General features: G+C 37.2%; 1 protein-coding gene across 1 annotated transcript in view; it reads right to left on the bottom strand.

The window, feature by feature from the left end:
• Window positions 1-20,822, bottom strand: part of LOC123550515 (uncharacterized) — a 75,747-nt gene that overhangs the window by 4,217 nt on the left and 50,708 nt on the right. The window contains exons 68-85 of the mRNA XM_053546789.1: window positions 20,496-20,725; window positions 19,531-19,645; window positions 16,222-16,421; window positions 15,916-15,993; window positions 13,733-13,847; window positions 12,845-13,062; window positions 11,373-11,487; window positions 10,629-10,894; window positions 10,078-10,227; window positions 9,274-9,429; window positions 8,793-8,837; window positions 7,964-8,142; window positions 7,422-7,579; window positions 6,847-7,022; window positions 6,521-6,568; window positions 6,122-6,181; window positions 5,638-5,749; window positions 1,997-2,127 (exon numbers count right to left, since the gene is read on the bottom strand). Coding sequence (XP_053402764.1) covers window positions 1,997-2,127; window positions 5,638-5,749; window positions 6,122-6,181; window positions 6,521-6,568; window positions 6,847-7,022; window positions 7,422-7,579; window positions 7,964-8,142; window positions 8,793-8,837; window positions 9,274-9,429; window positions 10,078-10,227; window positions 10,629-10,894; window positions 11,373-11,487; window positions 12,845-13,062; window positions 13,733-13,847; window positions 15,916-15,993; window positions 16,222-16,421; window positions 19,531-19,645; window positions 20,496-20,725 — 2,552 coding nt within the window. The remainder of the gene's footprint in view (window positions 1-1,996; window positions 2,128-5,637; window positions 5,750-6,121; window positions 6,182-6,520; window positions 6,569-6,846; window positions 7,023-7,421; window positions 7,580-7,963; window positions 8,143-8,792; window positions 8,838-9,273; window positions 9,430-10,077; window positions 10,228-10,628; window positions 10,895-11,372; window positions 11,488-12,844; window positions 13,063-13,732; window positions 13,848-15,915; window positions 15,994-16,221; window positions 16,422-19,530; window positions 19,646-20,495; window positions 20,726-20,822) is intronic.

Below are 20,822 nucleotides of genomic sequence, written 5' to 3'. Positions count from 1 at the left end.
CCTTTCATATACTGTTGAAAATTCGATGTGTTATTACTGACATAGACTTAAAAAATGCTGTCCACATTTTTAAGAATTTGGCAAAGTATACTTACATAGAAGAGAGCGCTATTAATTGTCCCTCAGTTTCGACATAAAATATTCACCCTCAGTGCAGCATAAAGCAAAATTTGAAAGCCAGCAGATTTAAAAACAAGAGATCACAGAGTGATCTTGGTGCCCACCATTGAGCCATTTTTGAATGCTCCAAATTTCAAGACTAGCTCAAGGTCAAAATTCATTTCGGTTTGAAAGCTGTAGCTTGAGAAACGTGAAAGTAGGCCACTAGATCAATTTCGAGGTCAATGTTCATTCCGGCACACAAAACTATGCATGTGCTTCAAATTTGAAGGCTGTAGCTTGAGAAATGTGAATGTAGGTATTAGGTAAAAATCAATGTCAGATTTCAATTCAGATCACAAAACTATGCATGTGGTCCAAATTTGCAGCCCGTAACTTCTGAAATGTGAAATTAGGTCACTAGGTCAAACTCGAGATCAAAGTTCATTTCGGTACACAAAACTATGCATGTGGTCCAAATTTGAAAGGCTGTAGCTTGAGAAATGTGAAAGTAGGTCACTAGGTCAAATTTCATTTTGGAACACAAAACAATGCATTTAGTCCAAATTTGAAGCCTGTACCTTCAAAAAAGTGAAAGTAGGTCACTAGGTCAATGTCAAGGTCAAAGTTTGTTTCGGTACATAAACCTATGCATGTGGTCCAAATTTGAAGGCTGTAGCTACAGAAATGTGAAAGTAGGTCACTAGGTCAAGATCAAGGTCAACTCATGTCAAGGTTCATCTTGCCACTCAAAACTATACATGTGGTCCAAATTTGAATGTTGTAGGTTATGGACAAGAAGATTTTAAAAGTTCTTCCCTATATAAGTCTATATGAACCATGTGACCCCCGGGGTGGGGCCATATTTGACCCTAGGGGGATAATTTGAACAAACTTGATAGAGAACCACTAGATGATGCTACATGACAAATATCAAAGCCCAAGGCTTTGTGGTTTGGACAAGATTTTCAAAGTTTTTCCCTATATAAGTCTATGTAAACCATGTGACCCCCAGGGCGGGGCCATATTTGACCCTAGGGGAATAATTTGAATAATCTTAGTAGAGGACCACTAGATGATGTCACATACAAAATATCAAAGCCCTAGGCCCTGTAGTTTTGGACAAGAGGTTTTTCAGTTTTTCCCTATATAAGTCTATATAAACCATGTGACCCCCGGGGTGGGGCCGTATTTGACCCCAGGAAAATAATTTGAAGAATCTTGGTAGAGGACCACTAGATGATGCTACATACCAAATATCAAAGCCCTAGGCCCTGTGGTTTTGGACAAGAAGATTTTCAAAGTTTTTCCCTATATAAATCAATGTAAATTATAACAATAAACAAAGGGCCATAGCTCATTCAAACATTGTTGAACAAGTCTGATTTTCAGAGGGACACAACTAGGGTACCAATACATCATTCTGACAAAGTTTGGTCAAAATCCCTCCAGTAGTTTCTGAGAAGACGCGATAACGAGAAATTGTTAATGGACGGACGGAAGGACGACAGACCACGGACGCAGAGTGATTTGAATAGCCCACCATCATCAGATGGTGGGCTAAAAAAGTGGTGCTGTAAATATTGTGCAAAATGGGCTAGCATCATGTTCATATCAGTAACATTGCTAGTGTAGTGGATTACTCTCCATATCAAGCTGTGAAATAGTGTGCATGGGAAATATTGTGCAAAATGGGTCAACATCATGTTCATACCGGTAGCATTAATAACTGTTATAGGAGTGACAGGAGCCACTCCAGCATTACAAGTCACCTCTGCACAACAATGACCTGTTACAATAACAAGTTTACAACCCGCAGGTAATTTGCCGTATACTGGGCACCTGTAAAAATATATCATATATTATATTATAAATAATTTCTGCCACAGTTTCTTACCAGCACCTCCTACAACTATCTGAGGTTTAATGGTGGATATTAAAACTGTTCCGCAGTCTGGTTGAGCACAGCATTCTCCAGGATTGGTCACCAGTTTACAACCTGGTGGGAGGTTGGTGTATTGTGGACATCTACAGAAATATAAGATACAAAGGGCATTTGTTTCTTTCAGTGGAAAGTAAAAATAAAATTTATTGAGTCAGCATTAAATGTAATATTATAAGAAATATTTACATTGTCAGGCTGAGACGAAATCAGAATTAGTCTTTCCCCCACAACAAACATATTTTTCTTTTTGGGATATGGAACACAGTCTTCAGATCTTAAAAACACTACTATTTGTTAATTACAGTTCTTTAAGTTGTTTCTATCTCAGTAACACTACTTGTTGGCGACCCAGAATTTCGGAAGACCTCGAAATCCGGACAGTCGCGTAAATGCTTATTTTGGCGTTATTTTTTATCATTTGTTGACAAGTATAGAGACGCTTGCTTTATGTGCAACATCCACTGCAACAATTGCAAATCGCTGAGTAAAACTTACAAAATTAAAATATTAACATTTTGTTCACGAAATATTGTGACAGTTCCCACTGGCAAAAGTTGCATGTGCTTTCAGTCAATCAGTGCGCATGCGCATACTTGTTTGAGGCCCCAACATGACATCTACAATCTGCTAAATGCAGACGAGAAAATTATGTGTTTTAAAACAAGTGTCAAGGTTTTCCTGTTAATAACACAAGTTAAATGCATTTAAACCAGTTTTGTATTACTTAAACTTTTGTGTCGTATGTAGGCCAGCTGAATTTTTTAACTCTTGACAACCTAATATCAAACATTAATAGCTGAATTTAAATAAGGTAAACATGTGGTTTTTATCATTAACACCGACCTAAAGTGATTCTGCGAGACAGAAATGATGATAAATAGCGTTTTACTACTGTCCGATTTCTAGGTCCTGCAACACGCAAACAAGAGGACCATGATGGTCCTGAATCGCTCACTTCTTCCCACATGACCCAGTTTTGAGTATGACGTCGTTTTTTCTATTATTTGACATAGTGACCTAGTTTTTGAGCTCATGTGACCCAGTTTTGAACTTGACCTAGATATTATCAAGATAAAAATTCTGACCAATTTTCATGAAGATCCATTGAAAAATATGGTCTCTAGAGAGGTCACAAGGTTTTTCTATTATTTGACCTATTGACCTAGTTTTCGAAGGTACGTGACCCTGTTTTGAACTTTACATAGATATCATCAAGGTGAACATTCTCACTAACTTTCATGAAGATCTCATGAAAAATATGGCCTCTAGAGAGGTCACAAGTTTTTTCTATTTTTATATCTACTGGCCTAGTTTTTGACCGCACATGACCCAGTTTCGAAACTGACCTAGATATCATCAAGGTGAATATTCAGATCAATTTTCATGAAGATCCATTGAAAAATATGGCCTCTAGAGAGGTCAAAAGATTTTAATAATTTTAGACCTACTGACCTAGTTTTTGATAGCAATTGACCCAGTTTCAAACTTGACCTAGATATCATCAAGATGAACATTCAGACCAACTTTCATACAGATCCCATGAAAAGTATGGCCTCTAGAGAGGTCACAAGGTTTTTTTATTATTTGACCTACTGACCTAGTTTTTTAAGGCACATGACCCAGTTTCAAACTTGACCTAGATATCATCAAGGTGAACATTCTGACCAATTTTTATGGAGATCCATTCACAAGTATGGCCTCTAGAGAGGTCAAAAGGTTTTTCTATTTTTAGACCTACTGACCTAGTTTTTGACCGCACATGACCCTGTTTCGAACTTGACCTAGATATCATCAAGATGAACATTCAGACCAATTTTCATACAGATCCCATGAAAAATATGGCCTTTAGAGAGGTCACAAGGTTTTTCTATTATTTGACCTACTGACCTAGTTTTTGACGGCACGTGACCCACTTTCGAACTTGACCTAGATATCATCAAGATGAACATTCTGACCAACTTTCATACAGATCCCATGAAAAATATGGCCTCTAGAGAGGTCACAAGGTTTTTCTATTATTTGACCTACTGACCTAGTTTTTGATGGCACGTGACCCAGTTTCGAACTTGACCTAGATATCATCAAGATGAACATTCTGACCAATTTTCATGAAGATCTCGTGAAATATATGGCCTCTAGAGAGGTCACAAGGTTTTTCTATTTTTAGCCCTACTGACCTAGTTTTTGACCGCACGTGACCCAGTTTCGAACTTGACCTAGATATCATCAAGATGAACATTCAGACCAACTTTCATACAGATCCCATGAAAAATATGGCCTTTAGAGAGGTCACAAGGTTTTTCTATTATTTGACCTACTGACCTAGTTTTTGATGGCACGTGACCCAGTTTCGAACTTGACCATAGATATCATCAAGGTGAACATTCTGACCAATTTTCATGAAGATCTTGTGAAATATATGGCCTCTAGAGAGGTCACAAGGTTTTTCTATTTTTAGACCTACTGACCTAGTTTTTGATGGAACGTGACCCAGTTTCGAACTTGACCTAGATATCATCAAGGTGAACATTCTGACCAATTTTCATGAAGATCTTGTGAAATATATGGCCTCTAGAGAGGTCACAAGGTTTTTCTATTTTTAGACCTACTGACCTAGTTTTTGACGGCACGTGACCCAGTTTCGAACTTGACCTAGATATCATCAAGATGAACATTCTGACCAACTTTCATAAAGATCCCATGAAAAATGTGACCTCTAGAGTGGTCACAAGCAAAAGTTTACGGACGGACGCACGGACGGACGCACGGACTGACGGACGGACGACGGACGACGGACACCGCACGATCACAAAAGCTCACCTTGTCACTTTGTGACAGGTGAGCTAAAAACGTTAAATTTACATACCCTCTTACAGGTCTCAGTGACGTGTTCAGTTTACTTTTAGATACAAACAAATTCGCATTTTGTGACACCAAAGAAATGAACTTGATTCAAGTAACGTTTCATGGATCTTGAATTAAAAATGAAAATATGACAGCTGAAAAGGTTGTAAAATTGTCCGAATCTGGGTTGCCAACCAGTATAATCTTTAGAAAAAACTTTTTTTTTCATTTCAACAAGTAGTCATATGTTTGAAATAATGGTTTATGTCTGTATCTCAGTAATGGCTGACCTGATAATAAGACCACCCTGCTATTAAGATACCTTGAAAACAACCATAGGTGGTCTTACTTGTCAGGTTCTGAAGTATTTAGTAATGTAAAATACTTGTGTTGAATTTGAAAGCATTCAGTAAAGAAGTTGTTGAGAAACATACAATGTCTGCAAATGTTTTGCCAAAATGTCAAGTTTAAAAAAAGAGCATAATTCTGACAAGATGTGGGCTGCATTTATATAACCTGCACTGAGTGGTACTCATTTATCCATCTTCTTCAGCCCCTCATTTCTATGGCCTCTCCCCTTAAACCTTGCCCCTAAGGTTTGGGCCGTTCATGTTTTTTAATTCCATGACTTGAAGAGCAGTTAATGAAAGTACCCTCAGATCTACAGTTGTACTCATTTGCTCCTCCTCCACCCTAAGACCTTTCATCCCCACCAGTAAAATTTCAGACAACACTATTTCCAGACTTACAGGTTTCTACATCTGTAGTAGCCAATGGAAGCGTCTTCACAACTGCAGTTATACTGGCATCCGTCTGTCCAGAATTGTCCCTGTGTGTACTGTTTACCCTTGTATTCACATACTGAAAACACAAATAAGACACATTCTTAAAAATGTACTCTACTGAAGTTATTTGTTGAAATATGCAACAATGGTTTAAAGTAAAATTGAAATGCTTCTCAAAACATGTCACATACATATATCAGTAGGAGTTCAAAACAATACCAACCATGGGACAACTTTATATCATATTAGGGACAACCCTGACCATGTTTTCGGATGTCCAATGGACTGGGTTGTCCAATGGTTAGGATTGTCCCAGTGTCAGCAGTAGCCTCAATGAGCATACACCACAAGTGAAACAAGTAAAATTCTATTCAATTCAAAGCATAAGGTTGACTATCGAAGGACAGGCGTAAGAACAGATGAACAGACAGACAGACGAACGACTAACCTGCTGCTGCTGTTGAGTGTGGAGATCCAGTGACTTGTCCTGTTACACTGCCTGGTGGGCCTAAAACAAAACACAATACATGTGTAACAGGTACTGTTTATTCATAAAATACAAAATGTGTAAATCTGTAATATTCCTACACAACTACATGCATAAAAACATGAGCTCCCATGTTGTGTTATAATTAAAATATCAAAACAGAAAAAAAGTATTTGTTCACTGAGGAAGATCTAACAAAACCACTGTTTGTTGAATAGTGTTATGTCTATGTGATAAGGATGCAAGAGTTGCTTCCCCCTTATTTATGTTGAAATTGCATGCATAGTTCTTTTAATGAAGCTGTAAAGATAACTATGGCCATATTTTAAATATTATTATTGTACAAACTAAGTTACTTACATTGTGAATGTGCTTGGATAGCGAACACATCTCCAGTTCCAGGATTTGCTGAAAGTATAGATGCAGATACTTGCCACATATGGTAATGCAAGAATTATAACAAAACATATACATTTTACTTCTTTATAAGTTTTTTTCTATATGTAGATAAATGCACGTAAGATGGATTATTCCTGTAAAATGAAGTATAGATAATGTGAGATGATATCTGTTTTTCTTAAACTGTGTCAATTTTTTCCTTTTTCCATTTGTTTTATTTTCTTGTCAAAAAGACTGGCTTAAAATATTCTGTATTTTGCCAATGAATACCTGAACTTAATACTTACTGAATCCCCAATGAGCCTGACTGGTTCCTGGTGCATAGTAGAATGTTGGTTTCTTGTCTCCGGCCTCATAGAAGCAGGATGATTTTGTTGAGACCATAATCCAGCCGAAAGAGTCACAATTGTCGGTCTTTGATGAGTGGCCATTAACGTAGAACTCACGGCCAGTATTAGCATCACTGAAAAAGTCATAGTATAATTTCAAGATGTTCCTCTTCAAAACAGATGCTGTAATATTCTATCATAGTTGTTTATACCCCAACAACAATACACATAACCAGCACGCGTTTTGCAGAAATCACAAAATCTTCTACTAACACTTACTGTTCATACAGCAAGCCTTCTAACGTATCCTTTGAGCAACTTACGGTGAAATGCATGTTGTTTGTATGACAATGTGAGATACGTAAACAAGTGTAGGTAAATGGTCATTATGATCCCTGGAAAACTATGCCTTCAGTAAACAAATTATGGGAATTCAAACGCATCAGGGGTACATAGCTTCATCTAGAGAAACTCACTTCTATCAACAAATATTTCGTAAGTAGAATGAAAGTAGAAAATGGAGTGCCAATTACCCTGCCAAGCTGAAGATTTCTTTCTGTGCCGACTTGATGTCCGTCCATGTAGAGGAGATAATCCTGTCTGAGGTAAACCAGCTGTTCTTGTCTGCCCCTGTTGCATTGAAAATAATGTTGGCCTTCTCTACTCCATTGTTGTAGATTCCTACCTTCACCTGAATAGAGGTAACATAAATATTTTTATATAACCTGAATAGAGGTAACATAAATATTTTTATATAACCTGAATATAGGAAACATAAATATTTTTATATAACCTGAACAGAGGTAACATAAATATTTTTATATAACCTGAATAGAGGAAACAAAAATAAAGTAATAATAATAAAGTGAACCACCTGCTCTTGCTTCAGCACCCATGCTATTCAAACAATTTGTCTGGTCCTCGGCAATTTTCCACATATTTTCTATGTTTGCTCAAAATCCTTGACAGCAATATTTCCATCCCTTTGCTATTTCAAGCACTTCTGTGTAACTGTATATGCAAAAAATATTTATGGCCTAAACCAGAGAGAAAAGAGACAAGAGACTGGACGTACCTGGTCAATGCATAAATCCTTCCAGTGGTTAGAGTAATCTGGTTTGTAGTGACCATTGAATGATGAAGTGAGGGTCTGAGCCTGGGGAACATTTGGATTAAGGGTCTGTGAGGAGTACCACAACTGGTACAGATCTGGACCAGGGGCCCCGGCAACTCCCTTCAGGAAGAGCATCCATTCTGAAATATTTCATATAGTTATACATTTGTATAACAAAGGTTTCTGACAATTATAGAACAATGAATATATTCTGACAAATTATGGTGGACAATTATTATTGCAGCCGGTTCAGGCAAATACTGGTAGACTGTTACGTAAAAATGACATCAGGCAAATACTGGTAGACTGTTAAGTAAAAACGACATCAGGCAAATACAGGTGGTGATTCCAGGGAAATAATGGTAGGCTACACAGCAATGGTGACATCAGGCAAATAAAGGTGGCAATTTCAGGCAAATACTTGCAAGCTATCATGTGAAGTGTATTCATGCAAATACTGTTAGGCACTCATGTGCAGTGTACTCAAAAACATACTAGTAAACTGTTACATGATCATTTATCAGTGAGATTTTGTGAATACTGGCAAACTATTAGATAAAAGTTAATTCTGGCAACATTTATATTTTTTTGGCAGAAAGGCTGCAGCAAGTTAAAATGTCTGGTGTATTTGCTAGTACTGATGGTAAAGACTGAAGTTACTATATGTGTAAGCGAGTACATAAGAAGACATATTTTGTAACTGATGCTGTATTAACCATTTTTGTTGTGTTAAATAAGTTTAGTATCAGGATCTGAGCCAATCTTTACATAACTAACAAGTGAAACTTACTAGATGCATCAACCGTGACTGGTGGGGGTGCTGTTGTTGTGGTCTCTGGAAAACAAAGAAAATGACATAACCACAATGTTTTAGTTTAGGGAAATCTTAAGCACCATGGAATCTATTAAAATAAATAATATTAGATTAGTAGTGATTTTATCTTAAATAATTTCAGATTTCCTATACCTCTATATTGCAAATAATGCACAAGAATTAATGACCGAACTTTAGAAACTATGCCTTTGTAAGCATAATTAAGAATATAAAACCATTTTTTTTAAAGATCTCAACATTATGTTTAGCAAAAATTACTATTTCCTGGCAACATTCAGTCACAGTTTCCAAATATCAAAGATAAAAGCAATGTGAATTATATCTATTCATTGGGATCCGATTTTGTAGATTGATGAAGTTTCAAAATCCATAAAAATTAGTTCCCTCATGAAAATGATAATGATTTTACAGTAATATAAAGGAAAACAAAAATTACTGTGATCGTTGCAGAGGCCACAAGTCTTTTGGCAATTTTCCAAAGCATAGCCGTAATACTCTCCGCTACAGTAGAAACTTGTATCAAGCAGACTACAGGTTGACAGTTTGTCCACACAAGCAGAGGGTGTTGTTATAACTGACTGGCCAGGGAAAGCTGAACAAAAAAAGTTAAAACAACATGTGAGATTATTTTTTCGTGTAATATTTGAATCTGTTGTTGAGTTTAATGCTCTTCTTCAATGGGATTTCATCCAGTGTTCCTGGATTCATTCCCAGTATTAAACTGTTCTCAACAAGAAAAAGACAACTCCTTCACATGTAGAAGAGGTGAATGATGAATGACCTTCAATGCAATGTCTATGGCCAATCAGAGATTACCATGGATTCAAACATACATAGAGGATATTACATGAGTGTTTTTTCATATTGAGTTTATTAAACAAGTTGAATAAAATAATAAAATGCTCGGCTCTATTTTATCAATTTTATTCAACAAGTTTACTAAATTCAATGTGGAAAGTCACAAATGTAATATTTTTTTATCACAATTCAGCTTTTTCTGTCGAAATATCAAAAATTCTACTTTCTTTTACTATATAAACAAGTCAATTTGATCAACGTCTCCTATACTATAAACGATGTCGATGTCGAAACTTTACTACACAAGTGTATTATCGTTTTTATGTAATGGTTTTATTACACTCCCGCAATGTCAAACGTGTGATAAAAACCCATATACATCTGTACTGATCAGATACCAGTTTTTCAGAACACTGTATTTTCATGGTTTAAGAATACTTACGTGGAGCAGTTGTTACGCAGAGTCCGCAGAACTTTCTACAGTTGTCTTGTGCCCATGGTTCATAGATTCCTGAACAAGCCTGGACTCCATAGTCCTTACAGTCACTTAGTTTGTCAGCACACACTGGTGGTGGAGTAGTGAAACTTGGAACTGGTAAAATAAACAAACTGCATATTGAAGGAGACATCATGTTTGTAACTATTCATGTTTACTTTTATATCTGGGATCCAGGCTAAGCCAATAAAACTGTTGCTGGTATTTTCTTTTAATGCTAACAGCTGAAGGTACTTTTTGTAAATGTTTGAAAGTGGGGGTGTGGGGGCGACATTCCTCACTAGGTATTAGTTACCTCAAATATGTGCATCATCATTTTGCATATTTCTATCATGTGTCAGCTCATTTTGGGTTTATAAATATTTAACCTATTGATCATAGTAGTAAGTTATTTATAAATCACAAGTTTAGCATGAAAGTAAATTACACAAACTATACATGACAAAAAACATGTAGGTGAGTTGCACACATTATATATAACAATGTGTTATACATACTACAGATGCCGCAGGTCATTGGACAATTTCTGGTTGCCCAGTCCTTGTATACTGCGCCGCAAGCATCCTTTCCATAGTCCTTACAATTATTGATGTTATCGTGGCATTTCGGGTCAATTCTTGGTTGGGATGTGGTTGGAGGTGTTTGCGTGGGTCCAGGTGGCAGAGTGACGCCAGTGTTTGTATTACACACCACTCTCTTACAGCAGCTTCCGGTCTGAGACTCGAGTCTGCACACTGGTGGAATGTTGGTATACTCTGGACATCTATTAATAGATCATGAATTTTCTCAAAATGAGGCTGTGATTAAATTTAAAGTGAAACAGTCCATATTTGTAAATATAACAAAATCAACACCTCAGCTAAGTTTTTTAAAAAAACATATGAGCCGTGCCATGGGAAAACCAACATAGTGGCTTTGCGACCAGCATGGATCCATGCTGTTCGCAAACGGTTTCTCTAATTGCAATAGGCTTTGAAAGCGAACAACATGGATCCTGACCAGACTGCGCGAATGCGCAGGCTGGTCTGGATCCATGCTGGTCGCAAAGCCACTATGTTGGTTTTCTCATGGCACGGCTCATATTTCTTATAAACTAATCGGATGCGCAGGCCGGTCTGGATCCATGCTGGTCGCAAAGCCACTATGTTGGTTTTCTCATGGCATGGCTCATATTTCTTATAAACTAATCCCAGAATTTCATTTTCCAGTAAGAACTGTGGTTCAAAATCTGCAATACTTACTTGGCTGAGCATGAGTACATGCCGTTTGTTTCGTCCAAACATGTACATGTGAAATCACATCCATCGTCCCACTTAGCATTCTGTCGGTATACTGTGCCCTTGTATACACAAGCATCTATAGGGGAAAAAAAGATTTGTGTGTATACATTAAATTTAATATGTTTTTTGTTAAATAGTAAGAAAACTGACTCCATTAATTAACTCTAGTGTCAAACTATCTTTATTTCTAAAAGAGGTGAAAATGTATATTGAGCATGAAAATATCCTAAATCAAGGAGTCTGCCTTTCTAAGAAACAGGATTCCAAGGCATAAAGCTCAGTTTATATACCAGTCTGACTGGTTGATTGTTTAGCTCAGTCTTGAAATTGACCAATACTCAGGTTGATTTTCAAGACTGGTTATCATGAGACTGATTATCAGTCATGAGTCTGGCTATCATGAGACTACTGTAAACGCACATATTTTCACAGGGTCAAAATTTCACGAATTTGAAATTTTGAGTATGTTGGCAAGGTTTAATATTCGCGAAATTGTAAAATTGGTATGCTGCTTGAATTAGAATTATACTAATGGTGAATATTTACGCGAGGATTAATTTTCGCGAGATGTAGGGCCTCGCGAATATAGGAAAAATTAAACCCTAGCGAAAATTTCTGCTTTTACAGTAGTTATCATGCGAATGGGAGACAGATTATCATTAGACTGATTGTTATTAGAATAGTTATCATGAGACTGATTACCATCATGAGTCTGGTTATCATGAGTCTGGTTATCATGAGACTGGTTATCATGCAAGTGGAAGACAGGTTATCATGAGATTGGTTATTTATTGGTTATTGGTTAAGTGGGAGATTGATTATCATTAGACCGATTATAATGAGACTGGTTATCAGGATATTGGTTATCATGCCAGTGGGAGACTGGTTATCATTAGACCGATTGTAATAAGACTGGTTATCTAGTTAGTGGTTACTATGAGATTGGTTACCATGCAAGTCCGAGACTGGTTATCAGGACACTAATTATCATGAAACTGGTTATCTAGCAAGTGGTTACCATGAGACAGGTTACCATGCAAATGGGAGTCTGGTTATCATGCATGTGCGAGACTGGTTATCAGGACACTAATTATCATGAAACTGGTTATCTAGCAAGTGGTTACCATGAGACAGGTTACCATGCAAGTGGGAGACTGGTTATCATGCATGTGCGAGACTGGTTATCAGGACACTAATTATCATGAAACTGGTTATCTAGCAAGTGGTTACCATGAGACTGGTTATCATGCAAGTGGGAGACTGGTTATCATGCAAGTGCGAGACTGGTTATCATGACACTAATTATCATGAGACTGGTCATCTAGGGAGTGGTTATCATGAGTCTGGTTATCATGCACATGGTTATCGTGAATTCAGTTGTCGTGAGACTGGTTATCAAACTAATTTAATAACCTTAGGGCCTGGGTGCTTACTTTTAGTTCCGCCAATGTTCTGTCCTGGTGTAGTGTATGGCCTGAAACCAGTGAAGCCGCCAGTGTAGGTACCAACAACTGGGAACACTGAGCTGCTTGTCAGTGGATTAACAACTTGGTTCTTATTCGGATCGTAACACATGGGCTGTGAGCAACACTGACCATCAGCCTTTACCAAGTAGCACTGGTTAGAAGGCAAGTTGTTGTAAACAGGGCAACTGGAAAAATGAAACAAATAAAACCATAATAAATTACTAATGACAGAATATCGTACATTGTGTTTATATTTTTTCGCAAACTTGACGTCAATAGTAATATATAGGGGAACTTTTAGTCATCTTGCCAGTATTTTCTAATATGTAACAGCTCTCATTTGTGGTTTTATTTCTCCTAGCTGTCTCAAATTTATAAACTAACAACTTCTCCACATGTAACGAGACATAAGCTGTGCCATGAGAAAACCAACATAGTGGCTTTGCGACCAGCATTGATCCAGACCAGCCTGTACAAGCCTGCGCAGTCTAGTCAGGATCCATGCTGTTCGCTTTTAAAGCCTATTGTAATTAGAGAAACCGTTGGCGAACAGCATGGATCCTGACCAGACTGTGCGGATGCGCAGGCTGGTCTGGATCCATGCTGGTCACAAAGCCACTATGTTGGTTTTCTCATGGTGCAGCTCATATTATCTTAATGTAATTTCTCAGTTATTTTCTATCGATACAATTTTTTTTACTATTTTCATTTATCTTTTATGTTCCACCGTCTGACTAAGTTAATATTAGTTTTTTTAACTGCCTTTCTAAGTAACCAAAGGTACCCAGAAAGTCATTTCTAAATACATCAAGTGAAAAATAGCTTCCTTTATCTACAAAGATAAGAGGTACTTACAGCGGGTTACAAACATAGTATCCAGTTCTACTGTCCATACACTGACATTTATAGTCACAACCATCATCCCAGGTCTCTCCTTGGTTGTACAGGCGGTTCTTGTATACACACTTGTCTATTGTAATGTAATTATTGTAATGTAATGCAATTGTTGTAATGCAATGTAATTATTGTAATGTAATTACCGTAATGTAAATTACTGTAATATAATCATTGTACACCAATTACTGTAATGTAATTATTGTAATGTATTAATATATTAACCCAAGCAGACAAATCTAACAATTACTTCAACATTAACAAGAGCCATGTCAGACATGGCTAATCCCCCCACCGGGCATATCATAATTGAAGGATGTGGTCCGCATCAGGGGTTTTAAGATGTGGAAGAAAGAATAAGTCAGTAGTGAGGTGCTTTACTGCTAAATTTTATTAATTTTCATGAAGAGTATAGCTATGATGTTTTTCTATATGGCTACTGTAAAAAGAAGGAATGGAAAGCTAACAGGGAACAAGAGTGCCAGAATGTCACAATATATGCCTGTCAAAGCAAATTTCTTTACTCTAGCAGCTGTATTTGCAAATGGAATGTTAATTTTGTGGTTGTTTAGTAATCATTGTAAGTCTTTTTGTTTTTTAAAGTCCACAAAAAACTCCTTACTAGGTAGAGATACCTTATATATAATAAAATTAATAAAATACACCTAAACTGGAGAGTAACATCTATGCTGTACCACAGAAAAGTGGTCTTGTTTTTTCCCTAGGGTCAATTATAAAAATGTTACAATATAAGTTATTTATAGTAACAACTAAGGGAAGTTAATCTTTAAAAAAAAAAAAAAAAAAAAAAAAAATTGCAAGTCCACACAAAAATCTTTATCAGGAAGAGACTGGTCAAAATACACCTCAAAATTGGATTTAGCATGTTTGTTGTACTACAGAAAAGTGGTCTCGATTTTTCCCTATGACTAGTAATGAAAAAGTTACAATAAAAGCTATTTAAAGTAACAACAAAGGGAAGTAATTCTAAAGAAGGGAACTGCGCATGACACTTCGTCTCATGATGGTGTATAACTGTGCCAAGTTACATCAAAATCCCTCCATGCATGAAGAAGAAATGCTTCGGACAAAGTCATTCTTGTATCTGACCTTTGGCCTCTAAGTGTGACCTTGACCTTAGGCCTAGTGACCTGGATCTTGCGCATGACACTCCGTCTCATGGTGGTGAACATTTGTGCCAAGTTATATCAAAATCCCTCAATGCATGAAGAAGAAATGCTCCGGACAAGGTTTTTATTCTTGTATCCTTTGACCTCTAAGTGTGACCTTGACCTTAGACCTAGGGACCTGGTTCTTGCGTACGACACTCCACCTCGTGGTGGTAAACATTTGTGCCAAGATATATCAAAATCCCTCCATGCATGAAGAAGATATGCTCCGGACAAATTTTTTTAAGAAAATATGATAAAGGGGAATAACTCAAAAAATAGGCAAGGTAGAGTTATTGTTCTTGCACACTGCACTTCCTCCCAATGTGTTCTATCAGTGTATGAAGTTTGAAGAAAATCCCTCCAGTACTTTTGGGGTTATGCTCCGGACAAAATGTTTTAAGAAAATATGATAAAGGGGAATAACTCAAAAAATAGGCAAGGTAGAGTTATTGTTCTTGCACACTGCACTTCCTCCCAATGTGTTCTATCAGTGTATGAAGTTTGAAGAAAATCCCTCCAGTACTTTTGGAATTATGCTCCGGACAAAATTTTTTAAGAAAATAAGATAAAGGGGAATAACTCAAAAAATAGGCAAGGTAGAGTTATTGTTCTTGCACACTGCACTTCCCCCCAATGTGTTCTATCAGTGTATGAAGTTTGAAGAAAATCCCTCAAGTACTTTTGGAGTTATGCTCCGGACAAAGATCGTTGCGGACGCACGGACGGACGGACGGACGGACGGACGGACGGACGGAGAGCATTTCTAATATCCCCTTCACCTTTGGTGGGGGGATAAATAAATACGGTAATTCCATGGGGACCCTAATATTTGGCATTTCCATGGGGACCCTAATATTTGGTAGTTTGGTAAATTTGCACAGACTTTAGTATCACAAAATGTGAATATAAAATTGGCCCATCATTTTCATCTATACATGTACATCAGAGAAAACAAAAGAGAAAGGTGTTTACCTCTAAGGGATCCTGTGACGTCTGGGCTGGTAGCGTTAGGTAGGTAATATCCACCTCCTGGGTAGCGACCACCTCCAACTGATATAAATACAGTAAAATATATATCTTTAACAATCTCAGTAGCTTTACTAATATTATATAAAACTTTTATCAAAGAGAAAAGGCATTATTTCACATTAGAGATTAACATTTTCAGCAAAGAAATGCAAAATCATAATATTTCAAGTTGCATGTACATTCTATAATAAAGTTTGAGTTAACTAACTGTTGCAAATATCTTAATACAAATGTTACAGAACCAGTTACCTGGGTTCTGAGGCATAACAATAATCTGTGGGTTGGACGTGGAACCAGTTGGTGAACCTGAAGGTCTTGGTGTGGGTACCAGCTGAGGTACTGGGCTGTATGTTCCGTAGCCGGGAATGTCACATGTAAGAGTCTGGCAACACTGGCCAGGTACCGTCACAGCCTTACAGTAGCTAGGTAACTTGGGATATTGTGGGCATCTGTAGCAAGGGAAATAATATAAATTATTTCTTTAAAATAATTTCATTTATTTCTTGAGAAATAAGTTTGTTAGTTGCTAAGGAATCGGGATTAATCGGCCTTTATCATTCAGTTGAACTGGTTCTCGTTTTATCAATACAGTACTGATGTGCATGTTCAGCGAGCCGAGAACACAGCCAGTTGTTCAATATAAAAGCAAAAAGCCCGTGCAGATTTCTCACATTGCATCTGAAAGGGCGAATAGACCGTTATTATAAACTGACTGACAGATTTCTCACTGTTCTTCTACACGTCGTTCGGTAAAGATAAACTTACCCTCCCGCCACACCCCTATAGTTGCTAATGTAGTAATTTTTATGGTTACCTTAGTTTTTGGTTAAGACCTGACATTCAGGAGAAATTTGTATCAGATTTGCTGCTTTTTGTATTATACTTTCAGGGTACAGATTTCTTATATGGCATTTACTGAAGCTGTCAGTGAGCTGGTAGTGCAACACTGTGAAGTCTCCGATATCCCAATTATAATCATACTCAAAGAAGTTACGAATGAATGTTCTGTTATAGAAGCCAAGTCGAAGGAACTTCAAAGTACCGTAGATACTTCCTGGAAATGAACTTTTGGATCGTTCCCGATTTATGGAATTCAGGTGTATTGTGTTCATAAATAACAGCATTCGTTGGAATGTTTTAACTGGAACTGTGTGCTTTTTTTTAGGATATCGGAAATTGAATTAATGTTTAAGATATTCTCTTTAAAAAGAATATATAGGAAAAGAAATTACATGAACTTGTGTATTACATTAGCTTAGTTATTTTCATTTATATCTTAGCTTATTTATATATGATAAGGCTCACTGACAGTTATTTCTGTTAAGTAACTTTTATGAATCTGTAATTACAGTGTATACCTTAAATGTTAGGATTGTCGCTCAAATATTGTTGAATAGGGGATCAGGCGAGATACCGAGTTAATTAGATTGCTAAACAATAACCGGTTGGTGTTTTTTTCATTGTTTTGTGGCGATTTATACGGTAGACGCTGAACTAGAGATATATCTATGCGTTTGGTGTGGTGAATTTTATTCGGAACAGTTCAGTGTAATTAGCGTTGTCGTCTTTCAGTTATGGACATGGTCCGCTCAGCTTTGTGAAACTATGTATGCCTTTATCGGGGCCTATCACAAAGACATTGTTGTCTTAAACAGTACACCAAAGGTTGTTCATTGCAAAAGATGCACTTTGCTATTTAAGGTTGTTTGACCTGAAGTTGCTTCGGGTCACTAGGATTTCGTCCTTATAGTACTGGCGAATCCTAGATTGCATTGCGTTGCGTTGCTTGCTTGTAAAGTGGTTGTAGTGTACCACTATAGGCTCTGGTGATGCCTAGGTTGCTTTGCCTTTTGCGTAGTGAAGCTTCTGTAGTGAATAACTACAGTATTAGTGAAGCATATGTTGTGTTGCGTTTTTGCTAAGTGAAAACACTTCGTCTGTGGTGCATCACTGGCGATGCCTAGATTGTTTTGCGAAAAGAAGTGTCTGTAATGCATCACTATGGTACTGGTGAGCTCAGGTTGCATTCCGTTGTCCGTAGTGCTTCACTGTAGTGTTGGTGATGCCTATGTTGCGTTGTTTCTTGCGATATGAAGTGTCTGTAATGCATCACAATAGTACTGGTGAGGCCCTGGTTGCATTCCGTTGTCTGTCCGTTGTCTGTAATGCTTCACTATAAAGCTGGTATGTTGCGTTGCGTCTTGCAAGGTCAAGTGTCTGGAGTGCATCAGTTGGTGTTTTGTGTGGTAGGCCCAGTAAGTCCGTTTTTTAGTTTTACTGGCTGAAGCATTGGGCTGTCTCATAAATATTTAACGCGTGCCGTTTTCGTGGACAATAATGCCAATATTGTCGTTCTTGTTTTTAGCACAGACATATATTAAACAGCTTTCTAGCACTGAGTGTTTGGCGGTAGCCCTTGACTTGCTTCGTGGCATCGTTTTGGTGCGGAGCCGTGGTTAGCTGAGGTCTACTGTCATACATTCGGGTGTGGTCCGTGTGCTGGGTGCCGTCTGCGGTTTTTAGGGGTCATCGCATCGCGTGTTGTCTCATGCTTGCGCCTGGTCTCCTCTCGCTTGAAGATAGAGCGGCCAAAAACATGCCAACTTAACTTTTCAATGTTTTCTCAGATCTGTTGATGCATTTACCTTAGCAGATGTAGAATATATTAATTTAGAAATCAAGAACTTCAAGTCATTTGTTCGTCATAATGTGTTATATGATCTTAAAATATTTAACAGTATAACAATGAGGAAAATAAAAGACATAGAATGGTACATGTTCTTATTTTATTTCGAGTAATATGAAATAATCAGTAAATTAAGTACGGTGAAACCATTTAATCATGTGGGTATAATAATTTTGTGATTTCAAACAAGGCAATATCATGAGAGCATAAATTCACTTCTTCTAAATTTTATGGAAAGAAAAGAATCAGAATTTTATAGTTTTGTTTGGAATGTAATTCACAGATTGTCACATCAACATACATAAAAATTTTGCAGCAAGGCAAGTACCAGTAAATCATGTCACACAAATTAACTTCTCCCTGACATTCTATTGTATATTTTCTGTGCAAAAAAACTAAATATATTCAAGAATTGCATTTGTTATTGCAACATAAAACAAACAGCAGTATTCAATTTATGAATTAATATTAAATATGTAAATTTCTTTGTTTTGGGTTTAACGCCGTTTTCCAATAGTATTTCAGTCATGTAACGGTGGGCAGTTAACCTAACCAGTGTTCCTGGATTCTGTACCAGTACAAACCTGTTCTCCACAAGTAACTGCCAACTTCCCCACATGAATCAGAGGTGGAGGACTAATGATTTCAGGCACAATGTCGTTTATCAAATATGTAAAGAAAGTAAACTAAAGACAATCATTCTGAACACAGTTAATTTCTTTGTCTGGAGACCAGTCTATGAATGTAACCTTCCTATTGGTCACATTTAAAATTATGCTCACAAACAGCCAATCAGATGCCAGAGTTTTGTGACTGGTCTTCAAACTCATGATTTATAATCTATGGACTGGGATCAATATACAATGACTTACTTAGAAGTACATCTGTACATTCCAGTTTTACCATTCTCACAGGTGCATACAAACTTGCAGCCATCTTCCCATGATGTGCCCTGGCTATGTAAAGATCCTTTGTATACACACTGGTCTGAAACATACACATTTGTACCAATTATATCATAGTTCATATCTTTATATACCGGTAAGATTTTACCACAACCTGATTTATTTTCCTATTATTCAAAGAAGACTGAATCTATGTAGTGACTGAACCCAGTAGTGTCACAGACATGATCAATACCCTCAAATGGAAAACACTCGAACAACGTAGAAACCATGCCTCCCTGATCATGTTCTATAAAATAAGATCCAACCTTGTAGTAGTGGATAACCATCACTTCCTCCCTACTAGAAATCTTAATTATCTAATCCCACATTCTAAGACCAACTATCATGCTACATCCTTCTTCCCAAGGACCATCAGGCTATGGAACAATCTTCCAATATATGTCCAGTCAAGTTCGAGTCTACCAATTTTTGTTGGTAGACTTGACTCATGCTCTCTGTAGACTGATGTATACTGTTTTTAACCTTAGTTCTGTAGATCTTTTATCTTTGCAATATATGTATATGCTATATATACTTTTAACCCCCATGCACATAACATCTTTTAAACTAATAACTGCTCCTGACAAGCACCTGCCAAGTGTAATCAGTGTTGATTTTATGGCAGTATAAAGTTGAAGTTGAAGATGTATTACTATAAAACAAAATCACAGTTAATGTATGCAATGAAGGCTTAAAATATTTAGAATAATTGCAACCCTTGGAATATGATGAGGACCATCCATTTAGTGTGTGTATACCTTATTACCAACACCCATTTAGTGTGTGTATACCTTATTATCAACACCCATTTAGTGTGTGTATACCTTATTACCAACACCCATTTAGTGTGTGTATACCTTATTATCAACAGAAACAATGCTGAAACGTACCTCTACCACCAGAGATCATCTGTCCTGGCTGTGGCTTGCTGTATCCATTGATCACCACATGGGTTCCTACAGGAAGTACCTGGAGAGATGACGGTGGTGGGGTAGCTGTGCCTGACACTGGGGATAAGGTCACTCCACTGGGCAGAGTACACTGTGGTTTCATACAACAAGTGTTGCTTGGATCCTTGACCAGAATACAGAATGATGGCAGACCAGAGTAGACTGGACACCTGTAAAGCAGTTCATCAAAAATTATTAGAGGAAAGTTCTAGATGTACAGACCTTCAAAATCATGGCAGCTAGCCTAAGGGCAATGTCAGAGAGTTT

The sequence above is a fragment of the Mercenaria mercenaria genome, chromosome 6 (assembly GCF_021730395.1).
Source record: "Mercenaria mercenaria strain notata chromosome 6, MADL_Memer_1, whole genome shotgun sequence".
NCBI classification, from domain to species: domain Eukaryota; kingdom Metazoa; phylum Mollusca; class Bivalvia; order Venerida; family Veneridae; genus Mercenaria; species Mercenaria mercenaria.
The sequence above is the reverse complement of the archived record's forward strand: the minus strand, read 5'-3'. Positions and strand labels throughout refer to the sequence as shown.